This window comes from Epinephelus fuscoguttatus, linkage group LG19 (genome assembly GCF_011397635.1).
Source record: "Epinephelus fuscoguttatus linkage group LG19, E.fuscoguttatus.final_Chr_v1".
NCBI classification, from domain to species: Eukaryota; Metazoa; Chordata; class Actinopteri; order Perciformes; family Serranidae; genus Epinephelus; species Epinephelus fuscoguttatus.
Window position 1 is genome coordinate 2,833,702 of NC_064770.1, and position 24,803 is coordinate 2,858,504.

The 24,803-nt window shown below is 39.4% G+C and overlaps 1 protein-coding gene across 3 annotated transcripts in view; it reads left to right on the forward strand.

Annotated features, from left to right (window-relative positions):
• Window positions 1–22,929, forward strand: part of aldh3b1 (aldehyde dehydrogenase 3 family, member B1) — a 36,857-nt gene extending 13,928 nt beyond the window's left edge. For 2 of the 3 annotated variants that reach the window (XM_049560261.1, XM_049560262.1), the window contains 8 exons: window positions 81–191; window positions 1,375–1,495; window positions 3,274–3,359; window positions 5,476–5,557; window positions 9,076–9,468; window positions 18,424–18,590; window positions 20,000–20,099; window positions 22,124–22,929. In XM_049560261.1, the coding sequence (XP_049416218.1) occupies window positions 81–191; window positions 1,375–1,495; window positions 3,274–3,359; window positions 5,476–5,557; window positions 9,076–9,468; window positions 18,424–18,590; window positions 20,000–20,099; window positions 22,124–22,311 (1,248 nt within the window). In that variant the 3' untranslated portion in view covers window positions 22,312–22,929. Of the gene's footprint in view, window positions 1–80; window positions 192–1,374; window positions 1,496–3,273; window positions 3,360–3,403; window positions 3,479–5,475; window positions 5,558–9,075; window positions 9,469–18,423; window positions 18,591–19,999; window positions 20,100–22,123 lie in introns of those variants that run through there. The other variant, XM_049560263.1, reaches the window with a different exon arrangement.
• Window positions 22,930–24,803: the final 1,874 nt, after the last annotated feature.

Below are 24,803 nucleotides of genomic sequence, written 5' to 3' on the forward strand. Positions count from 1 at the left end.
GGCACAGCATATAATTTGTGTGTCTGCTACAATATATTAAGCACTAACCATTTGTTTTCATTGTTGTTCTTGCACTTCAGCCCAAATTTGAGGCCATCATATCTGAGGTAGATATAGTGATCAATGAGCTGCACTATGCCATCACCAACTTCACAAGCTGGATGCAGCCAGAGTATGTCGGCAAAAACCTGGTACGTTTAACAATGATTTGTCACAACTGTGTGGTGCATACATGTTTTTTTGTTTGTTTTTCTTTTACATTGGAGGGGTCAATGGAATTTTAATTATTGTTTACCATAATCTGTTGGTTTGTTTTTTCAGAAAAAAATGAATGATCCTTTAGTGAAGAAATGTTTAAATATGACTTGTACATGAAAGTATCTTCATATTATTTTGTGTGACCCATATCCAGAGTTTCAATTTACAAATTTAAAGAGTAAATCAAAAGGCTGGAAGGTGTATCTTGCTTTTGACCACACACACAGTGGCTCAAATGTGATGCAACAATGTACTGTCCCCCTGAATTACACTTCTACATCACTGCAGCAGTCTGTCAAGTGAAGTCACAGGAGTTGGCAAAAACAAAATTTCAGCTATTGTTCAACAGGTATTGTGCTGCCATGACGCGGAGAGACTTGCAAGGGACAGATTAAAAAAGAAAGGTACCCTGACTTTTAGTCTTCAGTGAGAGTCAAACTTCCAAAGTGTTGGATCCGACATTTTCCACAATGCAACCTGATGGCATCTGTCTCCCCCAGAATCCCAGAAACAAATCTTTTTCTAAAGCATGAGTACTCCTCGTGATTACTCGCGAGACCCATGGGTTACAGGTCGGCCCACGCATCACTAGTGTGTGTGTGTGTGTATATGTGTGTATATATATATATATGTATATATATATACATATATATATATATATATATATATATATATATATATATATATACATATATATATACATATATATATATATGTATATATGTATGTGTATATATATATGTGTGTATATATATATATATATATATATATATGTATATATATATATATGTATGTATGTGTATATATATACACATACATATATATATATATATATATATATATATATATATATGTATGTATGTGTATATATATGTATGTATATATATGTATATGTATGTGTGTGTGTGTGTGTGTGTGTGTTTGTGTGTGTGTATTTATGGATAGATATAGATATATAAAGAGAGAGTGAGGGGACAAGACACACCATCACCACCCCCCATGGGGAAGGGGTGAGAAGGGGATTTTTTTTAATATGATATTGTTTATATATATATATATATATATATATATATATATAATGGATATAATAAATGATCTGTGTCTTTGAATTTTCAGGCCACAAAGCTAGATGACTGTTTTGTACGAAGGGAACCATTAGGAGTCGTGTTAATCATTGGGCCGTGGAACTATCCCCTGCAGCTCCTTGTTTCACCTTTGGTTGCAGCCATTGCTGCAGGTATCGTCCACACCCATATCACCAAAATACACCTCATACTGACTTAAAGCTGCACCAATATTTTTTCTCTGTTACAGTAAATAACGTAACAATGTGTACTCTCAAAGGGGTCACTTTAATATGGAACCCACAGAGAACAATGACCAGCCTCATTTAGCTCATTGTTCTGCTTTTCCAGCTAGCAAGCTCACCTCTCATCAACATGGTCTTGTATTGACTGTAGTATCAGCAGCCTTTTTTTCTTTCAGCAAAAGCTCTGATAAACATCAGTATGCCTTCTGCCACAAACAGCAAATGAGCAGAGAACATTAAGACCCAAACAAAACTAAAAAACAAGATGGACAAAAACTTCTGCTTCCAGTAGAATGATAATCAGTTCTGCTGTTTGGTGCTGAGCAGGTAGTGTACAGTGGCTTAATCACTGAAAATACCTGTGTGCTGCTGCTGCTGGAAGAAACAAGGTTGATTAGAGCGGTGAAAGTAAACCAGAACAGCAGTGTTGTCGGCTGTAAAATCAAAACACAGCTCTGTAAAGCTGAAGAGAACTGGAGAGTTGGTGCTAACTCTTTATGGTCTCATCACTACAAGCCATCCCTTTCACATTAAGTAGTCATGTGGTCCATAGTTAACATAAAAATATTTACTGGTACAGCCTTATGTTAAAGTGCCACAAAGTTTGCTGGTCAGTTCTTTTTTCACAGAAATACAGTGGGAAAAGGTATGTGGGAAGTCCAGTTGGATAAAGTTGAAGGGGTTCCTGCTAACCTGCATTGTTTTCACATGTTGTCTGCTCAAACCTAGATTCCAAATGTTAAGCAAATATAAAAGCCATGGAATGTGAACTTGGCTGCCTCTTGTATGATAAAGCGGCCCGGCAGACAGCCCTCAAGACTGTTTTACTTGTTGCCATGGAAACATTCAACTATCGCAGCTGTCATATTCATATATGCCATATAAGTTGATTAACAGTGCCTACACTGTTCCTGCAGATGACAAAATATAAATCCCATGTATAGCCTTTTTTGTGATTGAACAAAAATGTAGGCTATTAATACATCTCTATATAACGTATAGGCTACAGGTGCTCAAAAACAGAAATGTTTGTAAATAAGGACAGGACTATAACTCAATAAATTGGGTATTTACTTACATTAAAAGACCTTCTTTTGCAGCCATTTTTTTCTATTTTACTGCACAGCCTGATAGGAGGAAATAATAAATGCATGTTCAGTCCCTCTACAGCATATACCTATACATATTTCTGTATCATGATGTCGTCGAATATTATTTCTGGCCTTCGCAATTTAAGTACCATTTAAACAGGCCTAACTATCAGTAACTGTTTTACACATTCATAACATTTTTTTTTGTTTCGGTAGTTGAAAAAGCCACAAAGTCACATCTGTATTGCAATGAATTGTGCATTATTGAATCAGTGAAGTCTGCTGAAGTCTGCACCCCAAGCGGACTCTCTGGAAGTCTGCAGGAAGTCTGCTTGAGGCCCCTTGTGGATGAATGCGCCCGCAAAGTCCATGAGTCTGCAAGTGTGGTTAAGTCCAGATATTTGGATTCAGCCAGTGCCTTGATAAGACTGACTCACCATCACCATTAGCACCATTAGTAAATGTTGCCTTTATCACAAAGTGACACCAGAGGGCTGAGGATCTAAATGTGGGCTGAAAACAGCATTAAACCTTCTTTGAAACATGTAATGTAACTTCTGTCAAGATGATCACTATTGTCTTTACTGACTGGATGATGTTGGTGTCTCTACCTAGGAAACTGTGCAGTCATCAAGCCTTCAGAGGTCAGTGCCGCCACAGACAGTCTGATAGCAGAGCTCATCCCCAAATATTTGTCTCAGGTAAAGCAACTTTGAGTTTTTTTCCAACCCAGCCTCACTCACAAGTCATCAAATACCTACGCTTGACCAGTGACCCTTGGCGTCAAACACCAATGCAACTAAGGCACCCTTTAGCAGCGGTATGAGACACTTCACTCTGTGGCATTTTTTGACACTCTGGCCAACTACCATAGTATAAAGAGCAATAAAGTCCACATGGGTTGGAGGGAGGGGAGGTGGATGGGCCAAGCACACTGGACTTTCACCCAGTAGCCTGCTGTTCATGTCTCATGTAAAACCAAAAGTTAATCGAGTCTAGAGTTCTGGACTACTGTAGAATACAGTATATCCAGAATAGTGGATTTGGTGGAAGAAAACCTGCTTCAAATGTAGATATTAATGGCTCCCTCTGAGCTAAAGAAAACGCTATGATTTTTATTTTCAGTTGATTATACACTTAGGAAAACATTGCCAAGAGTATTCTCTGCCATTTCTGCTGATGCTTCTACACACTGGACCTTTCATAACAACTTAGTATACTTAAAAGTGTAGCATGCTATGCTAGTGACATATGTCATGTGATGCAGTAACAAAGGTACTTATTTTACCCCAAGCATAATGTTTTTTCTTGATATAACCAAACCTTTTTGCCCAAACCTGAGGAAGTAAACCTAAAAACAAAGTCCTACGTTCTAAGTTTATTTTGAAAAAATGCAATGTATGTTACCTGTCAACTGATAAACCGTCCCTGTGCATCCAAAACTGATGCAGGAGGGGTACCTAGTGCATAATATTATGATGTATAAGGCCATTGACCAAACATCAGTGTTTTTGATGAGTTGGGAGTGAAAATGTGTTTTCGTGTTTTTGTATCTCGTTAAACCCTACCAGTTCTTTAACAATCCAAACTCCTTGATAATATTTGTGTAAATGTGATTTATACCTAGAAAGAGTCAATAAATAACCATTCAGCCATGTGTGACTACTTGCTGCTTTTAAAACACAGTGCACTGTATTTGTACTAACCCATAATTAAATGGGCCGTTAAATTTAATGCATACAGTGTTGCTCATGTACAGGTTCGTTTTTACTTAAACTTCATAGAAGTCAAAATCCTTCTATTCCCGAGCTTTTAAACCACGGGGTGGCAGTTGGATTGTATCCATATATAGTTCCTCATGCCAACCCCTTGTGAGATATTTATGTCGGCGTAGTGTCCAGTTTTTGCATATGTTAACTGAAATAGTATGAAATTCATGTATAATTGATAATAAATGTTATGCAGGCTATTTGTCTGTGTGTGTGTGCGCATGAGGGCCGAACTCCACCATGCGTGATACAGAGAGCAGAAGAGAATTGTAAAGGCGACCATGTAGAGACAGAAATGACATGCCGTCGTGTAAACAATATAAGTCATCACGTTATAAGGTGAAACATTTAACCGTATAATGTGATAAATAGTATATTGTTATGTTATTATATGAAGCGTCTGTCGCTCAAAATAATATAACTTTAGTTTATGAAGACATAAGACGGAGCCCTCTCCTCTCCTCTTATTTGCTTTACTCACAAGTGTGTGAATTGACCTGGATATGAAGCGTCCATAGCACCAAATAATTTAACGGTAGGCTAATTTCTAAAGAGCAAAAAAAAAAAACTTAAAATAAATCAGCAGCAGCGGTCATATTTCAGCAGCGGAGCACCACTGCTGCTAGTTGCATATAGGGGAAACACTGTTGCTCAATAGATTTATTCTGTTTTGGAATACACAGTATTCTTCCAAATTAGTGTTAGTTTATTTTAATATTCAGAATTTCACTTCGACAAGCTCTCTCTTTTTTGACCATACACCTGTTTGCATCCCTGTATAATTTAACTCTAGTGTGTCAATGCTGAAGACTGTCCGGGTTCTTCATTTTTCATTCTTTTAACATCATGTTTTGAACAAATATTTAGATAATCCATTACTGACATTTGCAGATTGATGTGGAATTGTCCACATCCACATGGCGATGCATCTGAAAATCAATTATTTATTTCACCTCTAATACTGATATAGAAATAGGGTATGTGGTAAGGTTGAACTTGGAACACTGAATCTGACACTTAAAGTAAGATGAAACTCTCATTGCGGCAGGACTGCTTTGCAGTTGTTCGTGGTGGACCAGAGGAGACCAAGGTACTTCTGCAGAATCGCTTTGACCACATCTTCTACACAGGTAAAATCCTCAAAGAAGGTTCAGATCTTTGAATGACATCTTTCTTATTGTAGATGATGATTATCTCTGATATTAACCGATATAGAGGGGGATTAGGGGGACCAGTTAAAGTTTATAGAATTACGTATACCTGCTGTATATGGTCAGGTTTCAGTTGTGTGGCACATTGAATCTTCCTAAATTGAAATGTTTTTGGGGCATGCAAAAATGTTGTATAACAGTAGACTGCTATTTTTACATAAACAATGTCTTAAGCTCAGTGGACCCTGTTGTTATCCTGCATGTTCTTCTTCTTCTTCTTTCTTCTTCTTCCGAGGAAATCCTACTGCTCATGCGCGAAAAATCAACAAACTTTGCACAAAGGTCCAGTCCCATGCCAGATTGCCTCAGCTGCAAAAACAGGCCAATAGTCCTGATGGTGGCACTACAGCAAGCCTCTAAATTTCAAAATTTTGGAAATTCACAACAAATCAACCATATGTGCTACAGATTTGCAACTTTCACCAAAATGTAGCCCCAATACTGAAGAAACTTTTGTACATTTAAACCTATTGCAAATTATGATGTCCATCACAACTTTTTCAAAAACTGTAAAACATATTAAACCTATCTCCTCCCAAAATTTTTGCTCAGTTGACGCCAAACTTGCTACAGAGCATCTTCAGACTGTCCTACACAAACGATCCACACAGATTTTTGATTTATCGAAAATTGAGCCTACAGTGCATCAAAATGTTTGACTGTAAACGGTATTGTAAACATATACTTGCAAATTCTTGCTAAATACATTTTCAATGTTCATTTGAAAAAAGATACAATTTTGGAGTCATGGTAGATGGTGTCTGGAAAATATCAGAATTTTATCTCAAAAACTGAATTTTTGACAGCATTTTGAATTTCGCTCTATAATGTGAACAATTGGAGTCAATGCAAAAATGACATTTTTAAACATCAGTTTTTCACTTATGGAGCCAATAAATCATTGTTAAAAACAAATTACCAGCATCTCCATGCTGTCTAGATGCAATTTGTGTATTTTCGGATTTTTGTCTTAATTACTGAATTTTTGACAGCCGTTTGAAATCTGCCTTTACACACTAACAGCTGCTGTCTTGCACACAGGTGACTGGCTTAGTCAGTTTGTGAAGCTACATGTGATGTTTTCATTTGCCAATTAGCTCAGTGTGATAGAGGATAGTTCTTGGTGTTGAAGATTGTGAGTTCAAGCCTCAGCTCGTGCAACATTTCCATATGAGAAATCTACCCAAACTTTTCATAAATGTCCAGTCCCATGCCAGATGTCCTCAACTGGAAACACAAAACAATAGTCCTGATGGTGGCGCTACAGCAAGCCTCTAAATTTCAAAACTTTGAAAATTCATAACAAATCAACCATATGTGCTACAGCTTTGGAACTTTCACTTTGAAATGTGCTTTTCCATGGCATGGATGGCTACTGTCTGGCACCCTGATGCTTGGCTTAGTCAATTTGTGAAGCCACACATGAACTGTCACTTGCCAATTAGCTCAGCGAGATAGACGGACCTCAGTCTCAGAAGTTGTGAGTTCAAGCCTCATCTAAGGCAGAACAGACATTCTAATGTGAAAGTCCTATGTTCAGGCATCATGCTATGTGGATTAGAGACTACTAAGGTTAGACTCACAAGTCAGTCTTTAGACGCTTTGCTTAACTAAAGTCTGATGACTTTCTCCCTGATTTTGTGTTTAGATGGGCGGATACAATTTCAGAGTTTAAAAAAACTCCCTACGTTGCAGAACCAATAGTAAATCTGCAGAGCGGTCCTTCGGTGGCTCGCTGAACTCTTGTGCTCATAAACATAGTCCCACTAGAAACACGTGTAGCGGTACAAAATGGCTCAGCCACGCTTGCAGAAAACGGCATCAAAGTTAGTGGATGTTTGTCGTGTTTGCAGCGACACATTTTCGCCAACTAAAAGAAATATATATAATCTTTTACAAGGCCATGACTCATCCGTCCGGCCGGACTATAGAGGGAGTCGCCCTGTTGTTTACAAATACTTCCGGGTAGAAAACCAGCAGAGCTTTTATATATATATATATATGTATATATATATGTATATATGTATATATATATATATATATATATATATATATATATATGTCACATTTTTCACATCATGTTCAATCATTGTTCATGATTGAACAAACATTATGATTTCTTAGCCTTTAGCGGTATCTGTAATAGGTAATAAGTCATTAAACGGTCCGTGGAAAAAATATTTTTTTCCAGCGGATATCTTAGTTACAACATGATTGAGCTAGCAAAGCAGTTTTGTGTTGCTGTGTGTGGTATTTATTCAATTTTGGGAAATCACGATGTCTAGAAAGCATCAGTGGCTGCAGCTGACAGGGACAGCTAACAGCAGCAGCAAAGCTAACATCAGGACGTCATCTGTTAAAAGCCTCCCGTTGTTGGATACGACATGAAACTACTCCAGTTAGTACAATCATGTTGTAACTAAGACATCCGCTGGAAAAAATAGTTTTTTTTCATGGGTGAGTACACGTTTGATAAAATGGAGTTAAATCTCTCGGCATCCATTTTCAAGCTCTCTGTGTGTTTGTTTCCTTGCGGACGAGAAATGGGGGAGCGCACATTTCCGAGAAGGCGTGTCCTTTTCAAAAAATGCAAGAGGTGTTGTTTTGTTGCCGGCCGTTTTCGCCGGTGCGTTAAACACACTTTAGAAAGGAGTGTCCCCTGACTATCAGAAGGCGGAGTTCTCTGATTGTCTGGTGGCGAGACTAACTAAGGTTAAAATAATTATGATCCAGGCAGTTTTGCAGAGAGACAAATACTCTTTATCAACACTTTTCCCTGTTATCCCTTGTCTCTTTTCCCTGTTTATTTGGCTTAGCTATCAGTCAATATGCAGTCTATCCAATAGCTACTTTTACATTTTAAAAAATGTTTGCATCGTTGTCACCATGGATAATGTTTAGCTTTAAGCTAGATCAGGCCAGTTTGTTCATAATTGCTAGCAGTTAATGTTATTCTTACTTTCTTGTTCTTGAGTTTTTTCTTTCCTTTGTATATTATGAGTCTGATCACTTCAGCCACTCATCCACAATTTGAAGGGCATGCCATAATTATATGATGTAACTTCTATGTTGTGATATGCTTTATTTTAGTGTGTGTTGCTCAGAATTGCCTTAACACAAATACAGTCATATACCATATACCCTGTACTAAATTAACATCTGCAATGCCATGTAAAGCTCTCTGCTTTTGATCATTCTATTTTAATGCTTTGTGTGACACACTTTGCATTCAAATGATATGTGCAACTTAAATCAGTCAGCTGGCCCTGTAATATATGATTCAAGTACTTAGTTTACAACAATGTTTAAAGTGTAATAAGAAATGTTACAGGACATCCACTAGCTAGATTGTCATAAAATGTAGAAACCACATTCATGCTCACCAGAGGATCACTTCTGTCTACTTTGGACACTGACTTTTTAGCTCTGTCTTTTAGGTTCTCAGACTGTGGCACGCAGCATCCTGCAGGCAGCCTCGGTCCACTTGACTCCAGTGACCCTGGAACTGGGCGGTAAGTGTCCATGCTTCATATATGGTCAGGCTAACATCGCAGGCGCTGCTCGCCGCTTGGTGTGGGCAAAGTTTTTTAATGCTGGCCAGAGCTGCGTAGCGCCGGACTTTGTGCTGTGCTCACAGTCCACCCGGGATGCTCTGCTGCCTGCACTGCGTGAGACCCTGGAGGAATTCTACAGCAAGGCGCCCCAGAAGTGTCCTGACCTGTCCCGCATTGTGTCACCCCGACACTGGACTCGACTGATGGAACTGCTTGGGAGGTCCAATGGCAAGGTTGTTCTGGGAGGGGAAAGCAACCAAGAGGACAAGTACATAGGTGGGTAAGAAGCAGTAATGTCCGGACGATATAGTAGCCTGTTTGCATCTGGTATTAACATGGGTCTTAGATGATCTGATCACATTGGACAGCTCCAAGTCTGTCTGTTCACACCTGACATTAGAATGCATCTCAAGGGGCAACTAGTGATCGGATCTTATTTCCTAGCTCTATGTGCATATAAACACGCCCATCATTTCATTCACCATCATTAGGAGACTACTGCTGCGGGAGTGTGAGCTCTGTCCTGGGATCAGTTGGATAAAGTTCTCCTGCACATACATGCTCTGTGTTTCACACTGATGATTATTACTGTGGCGCAACACGCTTATGCTGTGGACATGAGACTTGAAGAAGACACCAAAAGACAGAAAGTTTCCAAATTTTAAGCTGAGACAAAAGGAAACTCTATACAGTGTGTCTATTGTAAAACCAAACTAGCTTACCACGACAACACAACATCAATACTTCAGCGTTTCAAGAGAAAGCATTCAGTCTATGGAGTGGACCCGACACAAGGTAACATTAATGTTAGCATTAACTAAGACTCTATCTGGACTGCCAGTAGCTGGAGCTTCCCGCTCATTCGCTGGAAAAGTCTGCCAGATGATGGGAAACCCGGGGACCCGCGCCGGCAGATGAACGGGGAGTTCTGGGCAGCATGGAGAGAATCCAAACACCTTTCATCTGCTCAAACTGCACCCACTATAGTGACACAAAGCAGTTTGAAAATTGGTTCAGTCTCCCTTTTAACAACACAAATCAATATGGATGCTAGTTAGGCTGTCACAAACTGACTGCAGCCTTTTATTTTCTTCAGCAAAACTGATCTTAGGGATGTAACAACAGAAAATAAAATGCCAGAGGTGGGAGTAAGTCACAGGTGCAAGTCTCACTCAAGTCACAATCTTCAAGTCATAAGCAAGTCCCAAGTCATTGTGGTGAAAATCAAAAATCAAGCAAGTCAAGTCCTTGCTATAAGTCAAGCAAGTCGAGTCAGGTCATACTCACAAACTCATGAAGATAATATAAACTGCACCCAGTGGTGGGTTGTAACTAAATACATTAACTCAGATACTGTAAGTACAGATATTAGTTTTTTTTCTCATGCCACTGTCTGCCTCTACTCCATTACATTTATGTGACAGCTTTTGCCACCAGTTACTTTACAAATTAAGATTTTTCACTGGAAACACGAAAATGTACAAGTACGAATGAATGAATTAATTAATTTTAAAAAATACAGTTACTCAATATTTTAATAATCTAAGTCGGTTTTAATGCAAGAACATGCCATGCTTTCAGCTTAACAAATGTGAGGATTTTTTTTTGCTGCTTTTGCTAATATTATTATTTAATAATGTTTATGTTACCAGTTTCAGAGCGCTCTTTTACACCAACAAGGCGAAGGTTGAGACGCCTGTGTCTATTCTCAATGTCCTGCATTGCTCTTTGAAGTTCCTCATATTGCTGGTTTCTCTTTTTCGTCTCTTTTTCAAGCCGCGCGTTCTCCATTTCCAACTCTATAATTGGCGCATCTGCTTGCTCAAGCTTGTCGTTGATATCAGCAACCTCCATCTCCATTTTGGTCTGCGATGATTTCAGCTGTGAGACATCCACTTGTAAATCATGCAGAATACTGCTGACTTGAGCCATTTTACGCATAGCCTTCTCCAGAGTAGCTTGCAGGTCGGTCAGGGCGGTCAATGCCACTAGCGGCAAAGACGGCGTGTCCTCTTCAGAAATGGTATCCCCTCGCATGCTTGAGGCGCTAGCCATGCTAGCATCAGCTGCATTATGCCTCGCACTACCGTTTCTCGTAGACACCGCTATATCTCGGCCTTCTTCTTGTTGGGTGTCGTTGCAGAGTTGGTACAGGCCTTCGTTCGAAGCTGATATGTAGTAGAAATAAAGGTCCTACTTGTACATAGACTAGGGAAAGTGAGTGATCTGGCGGGACGTTTGCTCTAGGCAACCATCTTGGTCAGCAGTCCCACGTGACTGGCCACGAAACTGGTAACGCAAGAGAACTTGTGAGAAGAATCATATCTGATGCATTGTGCGTAAAACTTTTGGAAACAGAGATAGAACGGGTGCACCGCACCAAGGGGCCGTTACCGGATGAGGGTCGACCACCAAGGCCGTTCATCATGCGCTTCCACAACTTTTTGGAGAGGGAGAGGGTGCTCGCGGCTGCAAAGCAACGATACAGAGACGAGGGGGATCGTTTGCAATGACTGTAAGATCTCCTTCTTTCCTGACATGACAAAAGAAGTGGTTGAGAAGAGGAAGGGGTTTGGTTTTGGAAAGCAAATTTCTGTTAGTTGATAAATCAATTAATGATGTCTAATATTATAAATATAACTACTTGGAATGTGAATGGTTTGTCAAACCCTGTAAGAAAGAAATGTTTATGTTATTGTAAATCTTAAAAGGCAGACGTGGTGTTTCTGCAGCAAACTCATTTGACAGATATGGAAGGTACTAAACTTAAACAAAATTGGATAGGTCAGTCTTTTTCAGTTGTTTTTCTAGTCAGAAACGTGGAGTTTCAATCTTAATCCATAAGAGGCTAAATTGTGTACTGTTGAACCAATATAAGGATGAGGAAGGGAGATTTATATGTGTAGAAGTTAAGATAAATGGAAGCAAGGTAAATCAGTGCAATATATATGCCCCAAATACAGAAGATGCCAATTTCTTCTATAAAATCAATAAACTGCTGGGTGATATTGGTAATGGACAAACAGTGCTAGGGGGGGATTTTAATCAGGTTCAAGATGGCATACTAGATAGATCAACCTACAGCAAAAGAGCCCCAAAGATCATGGCCTAGTGGATATATGGAGATTGATTAATCCTAGAGAAAGAGAATTTACTTTTTTTCCTCTCATGAACACAAATCAACCTCAAGAATTTATTATTTTTTAATTTCAAAATCTATGAGTGATAAATGCATTGCATGTAAAATTGGGGCTATTGCGCTTACTGATCATGCAATGGAGATGCTTGATTTAGTAGTTGGTGAGGAGTCAGTTAAGAACAGCAGATGGAGATGTAACACTTCTTTATTTCAAGATCCAGTCTTTAAGGAAATGCTAGATGAAAATATTAGATCCTTCTTCCAGATAAATAATCGTTCTACTGAGAAACTCAGCACTGTTGGGGATGCATCTAAAGCCTTCATTAGAGGTAAAATTATTGCATATTCAAGCAAAAAGAAAAGAGATAGTAATGCTAAAATGATTAAGTTAGAATCCCAACTCAAAAAAAGGAAAAAGATCTGTCCCTTAATTACAATGACATGTTATTAGAAGATATCTGTAAATTAAAATTAGATATTAATAAAATTTATAACAAAAAGGCAGAGTATCCTCTCTTTAGGACAAAGGGATATTTTTTTTGAGAATGGAAATAAAGCCAGTAAGTTATTAGCCAGGCAGTTAAAACAACAAGATGCAGCACATGTCATCTCAGAAATTAGAAACGAACAGGGAGAAATAATCACTAAGACATGTGAGATTAATCAGAGATTTCAGATTTCAGAAACCAAGGATTAATTTAGGAAAACTTTTTACAACGAGAAGTAATGGTGGGCTTTCCCTAGAGTTGCATAGTATTGCCTTTGAGCTGGCTAAATTGGCGAGACATTGGACAAATGAGAGTAACTATTTAGGATGGACAGGAATAGAGCAAGAACTCACTGTCCCTTTTGGTCCAATCAAGGTTTTGTCACAAAAAAACCCTAATATTTAATAATTCGGGGAGCAAAGAGGCTAATCCAATCCTACAACACTCAAAGAATGTCTGGGCTAAGCTTCACAAATTATTAAAGATCTCACAGTATAAACAAGGATATTCTTCACCTTGGAATAACCCAGCAATAACATTGGAGAGAAAAAATATTTACTGGCACTCATGGTTATCGAGGGGTATACGAAATCTATCATCTCTGGCTATTGACAAAAACAGTTTAACCTAAAAGATAAAGCTGACTTTTTGAGATACTTGCAAATAAGAAGTAGTTTAGTGAGTCTGGTAAAACAGCTGCCTGGTGAAGACAATATAATTCAGGCTTATTTTAAATTACCTAAAAACAATCATTCAGCTGCCACTTTTTATAAGATGACCGCTAATGCCATATATGGCGATACTTAGAGCCTTAGGCTCATTTGGCAGAAAGATCTAAGTTTGAATATTGATAACGACTCTTCGAAAAAGATCATCTCTAATGCAGGCTGGTTCACAAGAGAAGCTCAGGGAAAGTTTATACACTATAAGATACTTCATCGTTATGATTTTACACCTGTCCGTCTCCACAAAATGGGCTTACTCGAAAATAACTTGTGCTTGAAATGTAAGACGCATGAAGGCACTTTTATCCATACTATGTGGGCCTGCCCTTTAGTTCAGCCTTTCTGGAGAGAGGTAATCAAAACAATTCAGGAATGGCTTGGTGTACCTGTACCTGAATCAATCCAGCTATGCCTCTTGGGAGACAGGTCATGTCTACCTAAAATTTAAAAACCTGCATTTGCTCTTGCCATGACAGGCTTTATTTCAGCTGCAAGAGTTATTCTTCGTGACTGAAAATGCCAAGCTAGACCTGAATATAGAGATTGGGTTAAATTAATAACAGAGAATGCATCATTTGAACTAGGGATGTTCGATATTGGCTTTTTTACCGATATCCGATATCCTGATGTACCAATATTGTCCAACTCTTAATTTCCAATACCGATATATGCGGGGGGCCCCCCTCAGAAAAAAAAAGAAAAACTAAATCATTTTAGGTAACTAACATTACATATCTCTCTGGAATTAACACAACATCATGCATACTTTTGACAATAAACTTTAAACATTATCTGTGCAAAATATGACAACTACTTCAACTTAAGTTAGGCTATGGAAAAAAGTGCCATATTTATTTTCTCCAACAGCAGCTTGGATCACATTCTCCCTGAGATAATCCTGACAAACACCCACTACATAGGGCAAATTTGTACTTCTTCACAAAATGTAAACAACATTATACCTATACAACTGTGAGGTAAAGTGCAAACAACTGAAACAAGTAAAAAAAAAAAAAAGCAGGGCCAGTCATTAGCTTACTTGGGGTAACACAATCTTAAAAATAAACTGGGCTCAAGCCCTGCTCTAATTGAGCTCTATATGTAACTGGCCAGTGGCCATAATTTGGTTAACACAATCACAAAAAGTAACAACCTTGGCTCAATCAGCCCTACTCTTTCAAGTAACCAAATGTGCAAATGAAAACAAAAACGTCCCAAAAAATAAGCAGTGACAGTTTAGAGTCCAGTAAACAAAACATAGCCCTCTTTTAAAGTGCAACAAATTAAAGTGAAAGAAAGACTGATGTTGACTGGGCTATATGACACCTGTCCTATTTTTCACTTGTCCTTGTGAGTGAGAGGTAGATTTTTCTGGATGAAAATCAGCATTTCAGCATTATCGCAATGTATTCGATTCCGCTTCTCGTCTATGACATGGGCGACAGCACTGAAGAGCTGTTCGCTGTCAACACTGATGCAGGGTGCAGTTACACGGGAAATAGCAGGGAAGCGGGCCTGGTTGGACCTCCAGTAGTTGAAAGGGCACTCCATCTTGAAAATGGTGGCTTCTCCCAGGTATGCATGCACCTAAAGAAAAAGACAAATGTACAAAACAAAAATAGAATTATATTAGCTTTTCCTCAAAGCACTGACAGTCCAATGTTTATTTTATTAATTTCATATACATTTTCATGTGAAGCACCCTGCAATTTGATTAAATTAGTTTACAACTGAAGCGATCGCTGACAGCTTCCAATAGAGTGCGTTTGGCTATTCTCACCCTTTTGTCCTGTTCTTCATCACTCTTGGTAAGCAGCCTGTCAGGGACACCACACCAGGGATGACATCTGCAGCAGTGGCAACGGAGGAGCTGATGTCCCTGGTTAGCTGTTCAAAGGGATCCAGTAGGGTGATCATCTTCTCTAGAATTCCCCACTGAGTTGCTGTTAACGTTGCAGGGAGTTCATAATCGGCAGCATATGCACTTAAAGCCCTCTTCTGCTCCACCAGACTCTGCATCATATAATAGGAGGAATTTCACCTGGTGGTGACATCTTTTTGCAGCTTTTTAACAGGCATGTTGAGTTCCTTTTGTATGTCTTCCAAACGACTGTAAGCTTGCGATGAGTGCTTGAAGTGTCCTACCACTTTCCTCCCCACAGCCAGAGCATCTGCGATGCTGCGTTGAGACAGGGCACCTCCGTTCACTGCCAGCTGCAAGGTGTGCGCCATGCAGGGCAGACTTTTCACACCAAACTCCATCGTAGCTTTAGCCATGTTACGTGCATTATCCCTCACCACAGCATGTACTTTTGCCTTGGGGATTTTCCACGCCTCAAACATCCCTTCAAAAGCAGCTGAGATCGTTACTGCTGTATGAGAGCCACAGTACTCTTGGGAATGAAGCACAGCCTTTTTCAGCACAAAGTCCTCATCCAGCCATTGTGCAGTCAAGCTCAGCATGCTAACCTGGCTAACGCTTGAAGACCAGATATCTGTTGTGAAGCTTATGGACACAGCATCTGAAATTAGCTTCTCGACATGACTAGTTTTGCACGGTATACCGGTACTAAAATAGTACCGCGGTACTAGAGTATTCCAAACAGTACTATACTGCATTTGGAAAATACCGGTACTTTGAAATTGATTCAGTTCATTAATTTAGTTAATTTATTTTACTCATTTATGCACACAAACGCCTTTCTTGTTCCTATTGGAGCACAGATTGTGCAAGTGGTGTGTATGACAACACCTGTATCAACATCCGCAGCTGGCACACGTGAAAAAAGACAAGAGAAAGTCTGCCTCGCAAAGGGAGACAACACGAGATAACACCAACTGGGTGGAACATTTGAGCAACCAAACCGTAACGTCTGTACCGAGGTACTTACAGAACCATGATTTTTTTGGTACCGTTACACCCCTACTATTTATTGTTCTAAAGGTTTGTAGCCAAAAGGACTTTTCCTTAGGAAAAGTACCGAAGAGTATCGAAAAGTATCGAAATTCATATTGGTATGGGTACCGAAACAAAGATTTTGGTATCGTGACAACACTAGACGTGACTGTGCACCATATTGTACAACCCGGGCAAGCAGATATCTGTGAAATACTTACGATTGTTACAATTAACATTTGGGCAAAACTGCACCTAAACCTAAATAAGTGATGTCAGTTCAGCTCTTTCTTTCCTTCAATTTTGATTGTTTTAAAATTGGTCTTTCAGGTGGCATTAGTCAATTGGCAAAGTCTTAAATCTGCCTAAAGTTGCAGGAACCCTGTGATAGCATTACATGGCTAACGTTGCCTAATGGTTATTTAAGGGTTGAACAACAGTCAAGCAGCTTCATCTGTATGATTTTGTCTGGATGGTCCAACAGCTGCAATATTAGCTCGTGCTAACTGTGCAGATATGTAATTGACTGTTCGCCAGGTGGGGAGCAGCTCCAGAGCCGGTCCTTCAGCACTGCATCTAACTTGTGTATCGGCAGCAACAGAAAGTTTGCTTAACCAGCATATATTTTTTGACCGTTATAAAAGAAAGTAAAGTAAACAGTCTTCCATTATGTATCTCTGTCAAGACTTTACTGAGTAGATAGTGTTCCAGAGTAGGGATCAACCGATATGTTTTTTTCAGAGCCGATACCGATTATTATGAAACAGAGATACTGATAGCCGATATTTACAACCGATATATGTTTGCTGTAAAAATCATAGTTGATACAGAATTTAAAAAATAAACACTGACAAAGCACTACATTCAAATGCAATTAAGCATATATTTATTCTGAGAACTTTTCCAATGAAACAGTACAGGGAGCTGCCAGCAGCATTTTGAAAAAAACTTTGACAAGTAAACAAATGAATGGAAAAATATAAAAGTAATCCCTGTGGTTTAAAGTACTGTAATAAGTAAAACACTGAACAGTAAATGAGTACAACAGTGAACAGCAGATGAAAATGAAAAGTGCAAGGAGCTGCCCACAGTAATTTTAAAAGTAAAAAAAAAATTATAAACATATGTCTGTAATTACAAATGTATTTATCTGAGTTTATTTGCTTATGTTGTGTAGAGTTGCTCACTTGCACTTTGTTTGTCATTGTATTGTTTATAAGTGGAGGTGCTAACTCTCATTCCAACAGCTTCACACTTGGCTGCAAACTCCCCCCTCCCAGTGCCTGCTGGAGGTCATGGTGCGATTACGACAACAGAACCACATCATCTGCAAAAATCAGAGATGCAGTTCTAAGGTCCCCAGTCAACACTTTGAATTTTTTACAGTCCACTGGACAGGATTTGAACCTCTGCTGACAACTGGCATGTGCTGTAACCACTACATTACAGAGGGGTCTGAAACCATGGAAACAGAGGCAGCTGAAAAAGTACTTTGAAAAAAAAACAACAACAAAAAAAACCAACTCAAAAATACCACTGAATACTGTAGTAATACAAAGCAGCAGCAGCAGCAGCAGCAGCGGTAGTAGTAGTATTGGAAGCACAATTAGTATAGAAGTTGTAGCTGCAGATAAGAAAAGAACAGGGGACCATCATACCCCCCCCAACGTACTCATTAACTTTACATTGCAAAGGTTGTTGAAAAAATAGTATACATGCTGGACAAAAGCTGAATACAAGCATACAAGTGCTGAAGAGCTGAACATTTTGACATTTGAATGGCAGTTGTGGACAGACAGACAGACACACACACACACACACACAGCTCATCTGTCTACATTACTAACAAACCTCATGTCCTCAATTAAACCATGTTTGTAGCAGGTTTAACTTCAACTCTCAGATACAGTTCTCTGTACATGTATGTGGGATCATGCAGCATAATGCTGAATAATGTCTTCATGTGGTCATGTCTTGTGTTAGCTCCCACAGTGGTGGTGGATGTGGCTGAAGATGATGCTCTAATGGAGGAGGAGATTTTTGGCCCCATCCTGCCTATCCTCACTGTTGAGTCTCTGGAGGAAGGCATCAGCTTCATCAACCGCAGAGAGAAGCCACTGGCCCTCTATGTCTTCTCTGAAGACTCTTCAGTAAGAACACAGAGCACTGCAGTGTCCCATGTCATAGCTGTAGTAGGGCTGGGCGATACGGACAAAAATTCATTTCTCAGTATTTTCAGGCTGAATGGCAATGCACGGCATTTTCTACTAAGTTGGCTACATGTTCAGTTGCAAGCTGGACCACGGCTGAATTCCCGTCATTTTTACTGCATGTGTTTTTCCACAGCAGGGCAGATAAAAGAAGTTTAGCTGTTGGAGGTGAGCTGTTTGCAGAGGTGCAGGAAGAGCCTGTTGCCTGCAGTTCTTCATCCAACATCTCACTGTGGCTGTTTATGCTTTTACTCTTCCTTCTTGAAGTATCATTACACTTCTCTTAATTGACGAAAAGCCGTTAATAAAGTTCCGCTTATTTGGTTATAGACATATTTTAATTCCTAGTACAGAGTAGGGCTGCTCGAAAATGGAAAAAATCATAATCACGATTATTTTGGTCAAAATTGAAATCACGATTATGCGAACGATTTTGCGGCACACGTGATGACTTATATTATTTACACGACGGCATGTCATTTCTGTCACTACATGGTCACACGTTTATAATTCTCCTCTGCTCTCTGTATTGCGCAAGGCGAAGTGCACACACACACACACACAAACACAGACCAACCTCTCTTGCTCTCCCTCTGCCATTTCCCACAAGCTTTTTTGAAATCTCACATTATTCATAGTTCACCTACTGACTGGCTTGTGAAGGAATAGAGGAGAGGAGGGGAGGGGCGTTATTGCACATGCATGGCTTCCGTAGAAGACAAAATAACATCTCCAGGCGTCTGTGACCAAAAATGGTTTACACTGGATTTCATTAATTTTGAAATCGTTTGACCTCAAAATCGTAATCGCTTGAGTGCAGGCAGCCCAGCTTTTTGACCTTCTCTGGAGAAGGAGTAGCTGCGCAGCTCGGCATGGCACAGCGCATCTAAACTAATAACTGAAACAAATTGGCGCAACATGTCATGACTGGATGCGGCTAAAAGAGGACAAGGCCCACAGTATTGTACGTGTCCTACTACAGTAACTTCATTCATCTCACAGACTGATTTGGCGTAGCTTGTGCAACATATAGACCGATGTCACAACATCGACAGAAAAGACAGACAGAAAAGCAGCTCTGTGTCTCTCTGAGTGTTGATGGTGACACCGTGAGTGAGTGTATGAGGCGGAGCTGTGCAGAGAGTATGAGAGAGGAGAGGTGAAGACTGGTATGTGTTACGTGCTGCAACTTGAACCTATATCGATATAAATGGTATTGTCTAAATCTACAGTATATCTTGCTTGAAAGTATATCGATATATTTAAAAAAAAAATCAATATATCACCCAGCCCTAAGCTGTAGACATGTTGTCTTCAACATGACATTCTATTGTCCATTCTTTCTCAAGGTGATAAAGACAGTTCTAGAGAAGAGCAGCAGTGGAGGGTTCTGCTCTAATGACGGGATTGTCCACATGTCCTTGCCAACTCTGCCCTTTGGAGGTGTAGGTAAGTGTGACCCTCATCTAAAGCTTCTCCCACTTGCCCATTTTCCAAAGTTCCCTCTGATCTGATGAGTTCTCAGGGGCACTGCTGGGTTCTTTTACAAAATCAGATTTTGTATCTCTAAGTACTGGCTATTCCATTATTATAAACCTAAAGAAAATTTGCAATACCAGATTAATTAAGTTATTCATTCATCTCATTTCATTTCATTACATGAAATGGCCTGGCTGCATAAAGAGGCAGTTTTCTGTGTTGACTGTATCCAATGTTGTGTTGCCTATACTATAAAATAATTTCTTACATGTGTATAATACAGAAGATACAGAACTTTAAAAAACACATACGAAATAGCAATGGCAAAATTAGTCTTAAAAAAAAACATGATAAGATAATTTTCCCACATTGTTCTGCCCTAACATCAAACCACTGAAGTCAGTGCAGTGCAGTCCCACAGGGTAGTGTTGTGTTTTATTGTGTTAAGGATTTTTGGTGATGTTTTTATATGCAGATAGTTGGGCTTTACCAATGTCTTCTAAAGACAAAGTATAATTAGGCAGTCTCTTTTCAAAGCTCCACACACAGTGAGTATTAAGCTATCAAACACTATGTTGTCCTCCACAGTGAAAAGACTGACACTATTATTTTTAGATCTCAAGGAAAACCCAGACAGACATACAGTTGTTTGGTTAAGGCTGGCAAAGTTTTAATTATCAAAACAAATATTTTTACATGTTTAAAATGAGAGTTTAATTAATTGGATCTGGTGATTGAATGGCTTGTTTGTTTCTAAGATGAATCAGTGGATAAAATGTTTAGCTAGGAAAGCCAGCTTTTCTCCAGAACAATAGCGCACACGTGTATGGACAGAGATGGACAGATGATGATATTTACGAGAGGTGGACCCTCACAGGTGTGCTTTAGTTTCATCTCTGTATATTGTGGCTGGAACTGATTCACAGTAACATTTTCTGATATGAAGGATTATCTCAGCTCATAAAAACAAGCTACAAAAGGAACAAACCAATGAATTATGTCATTATTTTATACAATCTGTGGTCTGACCATTACAGAAAAATTGAAAGAGGGTCACCTTTTTTTAGGGTGTTGTTTTCATATGAAAATATTGAAAAATATGCAAATATCTTAAACCACTGAATTGTGTTGAGTTTTGTGGCTGAGAACAGGTGTGTATTTAGTGGAATAACGCTAAAAGGTAAATCAGTGAGGCCTTCAAATGCTGCTTTCTTTTATTTGTAGTCTGATTGATATTATGAAGAGAGACTTTAACTTGTAAGTTTCACCATAGAGTGCCAAAGTCACGCCCCTTCCGGTAGAGCTCATGGGACCTTAGATCAGAAAAAATATGAATGGCAGTAAATGGGGAGAGCAATATTATCTTTTGTTCCCGTTTGAGTTGCGACATGAAATCTAAATATGTTGTTAATGAATTCAAAAGATAAATTTTAAGCTCAAGAAAGTCATACTTCGTGGTAAAACTGTTGAGATATGAGCTTTGTAATTAGAAGATGCAAGAGTACACAGGAGGAGGTCGCGTATGTGACGTCATAGCTTTCGCTCATTTCCTGCAGCTTGGCCTCCCTGCTGAAATTCCACTGTTTTATGATTAATCGATTTATGATTGAAGATGTCTGTGTGTTTTGTGCCAGGTTGCAGTCACTCCAAGCTGCAGGAAGCGAGCGAAAGCTATGACGTCACATACGCGACGGCCTCCTATGTAGTTTTTCTAATTACGTTTATTTCAAAAGCTCATATCTCAACAGTTTTACCACAAAGTCTTGACCTTAAAATTTATGTTTTAAATTCATTAACGACATATTTGGATTTCATGTCACAACTCAAACAGGACCAAAAGATAATATTTCTCTCCTCATTCACTGCCATTCATATTTTTTCCGATCTAAGGTCCCATGAGCTTCACCGGAAGGGGCATGACTTCGGCACTCTATTCCGCACGTATGCACTTTTTTTTTTTTGACTGATGATATGGTTTTGGCCACTCCTTCCAGGGGCCAGTGGTTGGGGCAGTTACCACGGCCGCTGGGGCTTCGAGACATTCAGCCACCGGCGGGGCTGCATGCTGCGTGGCTGGGCTTTGGAGAGAATCAACAGCCTGCGGTACCCACCTTACACAGAGGAAAACCTAAACTGGCTGCGCTGGACCACCTCAGCCAAGCGCAGCTGCACGCTCATGTGATGAAAGGCAAGAGGTGTGTGTGTGTGTGTGTGTGTGTGTGTGTGTGAAGACAGTGAAACTTTTTATACTGCATATATGAATTCAGATGGAAATGGGATTCATCTGTCTTTTTTAATGTGTTGAGGGTTGTGTTTGTATATATTAACAAACTGGATGTTATTGTGTCCCTCTTCACACTTTCATCTCACTGAGCAGATCTCTTTGACACTATGTAATAATCGTTCTGTCACTTTTATATCATGATTTTGTATTTACAGTGTTTTTGTATTATATGCCACACTGTATTTTCTCCTGTGGGAAAAAATCATTTTCTACTATTTTCTGTATTGTGCTCAACACAGATTACATACAAACCAGGTGTGTTATATTATTGTTTAAACCACTGAATTGCATGCTTATTTTATCCTCTTTCACTGACATTTTTACGTGGTGAGAATGGTGTTACAGTTTTGTTGCTCAATTACGTCATTCAATTGTCATTGTAAATCTTTAGTTTTGGTTAATAGGTTTATTTTGTCTTGGTGTCTGCAGGGATTAAGATGTTGACTTGTCTGTGTTTTAATACTGTTTTCCATGAAATACTGTAAATAAATTTGAAATTCTACTTTTAATGTCAAACATTTGATTTGAAAGTTACCGTTCTTCAACAGAAGCATACAGTCCTGATTTGGTCACGTTTTTAGTAAACAACACTCAAAAATGACTCTTCTTAAAGTCACTAATGACATTATGAAGGTTGTAGATGATGGGAAATGGCCATTACTGGTAATACTTGAATTCTGGTCTACCTTTGATACAGTAGATCATTATAGTCATTTAAATAGGCTTAACCACTTGGTGGGTATTTTCAGGTCTGCCTTGGATTGGTTACCTTGCTGATAGGCGTTTTGCTGCCTCTGTGGGTCAGTTTATGTCAGACACAGCATCTCTTTCATGCCTTGTCCCATGCAGTTCTGTTCTGGGTCGTTTATTATTCCTTTTATACCTCCAGGACAGATTAGTAACCATTTTAGCAGCATTTTTTTACCATTTTTATGCTGATGAAATTCAATTATATTGCTCTTTTAAACCTGATGAGACCAGCCACTTGTCTACTTTAAATGAATGTTTGTTTACTCTCTCTTCACTGTCTTCCCATTGAATCCCACATCCAAAATACTGGTGCTGACTTTTAGAGCCTTGCATGGTCAAACACCACAGTGCATGGCTGACCTCCCATATTCGCCGAATTGACCACTTGGGCCATCTGACAAACATCTCTGGCTGTCCCCTCATACCTGCTATATAACCCAAGTTGCCCACGCTTTTCCAGCTGTTGCCCCAACGCATGGAATGCTCTCCCTTTATCACTGTGATCCCTTGATTTTTGTAATAACTTAATGAAGTGACTGAAATAATTTATAATTAGAAAGGCTTTTTGTTAGAATACAACATTCACATTATTTATTCTTATTTATAATACTGTAGTACCCCTGGGTTGAACCTAGTTTATGGTTGGACACAGTGTGGTTCAACAGAAATGTTGTATTTTTGACAGAAAAAAGTGTTGCTTGACACTTTACTTTCATGTTGTGCACCGCTATGTCGTGGACAACATCATTTTTTGTTGTGCAATGTGATTAGTAGTGTTATTATCGTTGCCATGGAGATAGTAGTTTTCAGTCCACACAACTAGCTACCACACAAGTAGCTGGCCAAACTGCCTTCACCAAGCTGACTGACAGCAGACATTCACTGAACCTAAATACACTGCTCAGAAAAATAGGGAACACTTAAATCACACATCCCAGATCTCGATGAATGAAATATTCCAGATGAAAATTTTTATTGATTACATAGTGTAAACAAAATAATGTAAGAACAATCCATGGAAACCAAAATCATTAACTCATTTTGGACTCGATTCAGAATCATACCCAAAATGGAAAAATCAGATCACAGGCTGATCCAACTTTTGTGAGTTTCCTCAGGACAACTCATAATGTGGCTCAGTAGTGTGTATGAACTCCACGTGCCTGTAAACATTCCCTACAACATCTGGGCATGCTCCTGATGAGACAACAGATGGTCTCCTGGGGGGTCTCCTCACAGACCTGGATCAGGGCATCGGTCAGCTCCTGGACAGTCTGTGGTGCGATGTGGAGGTGGTGGATGCTACGATACATGATGTCCCAAAGGTGCTTGATTGGATTCAGGTCTGGGGAATGGGTGGGCCAGTCAATAGCATCAATGCCTTCGTCATCCAGGAACTGCTGACACACTCCAGCCACATGAGGCCAGGCATTGTCATGCATCAGAAGGAACCCAGGGCCCACCGCACCAGCATATGGTCTGACAATGGGTCTGAGGATCTCATCCTGGTACCTAACAGCAGTCAGGGTACCTCTGGCTAGCATGTGGAGTTCTGTGTGGCCCTCCAAGGATATGCCCCCCCAGACCATCACTGACCCACCACCAAACCGGTCATGCTGGAGGATGTTGCAGGCAGCAGA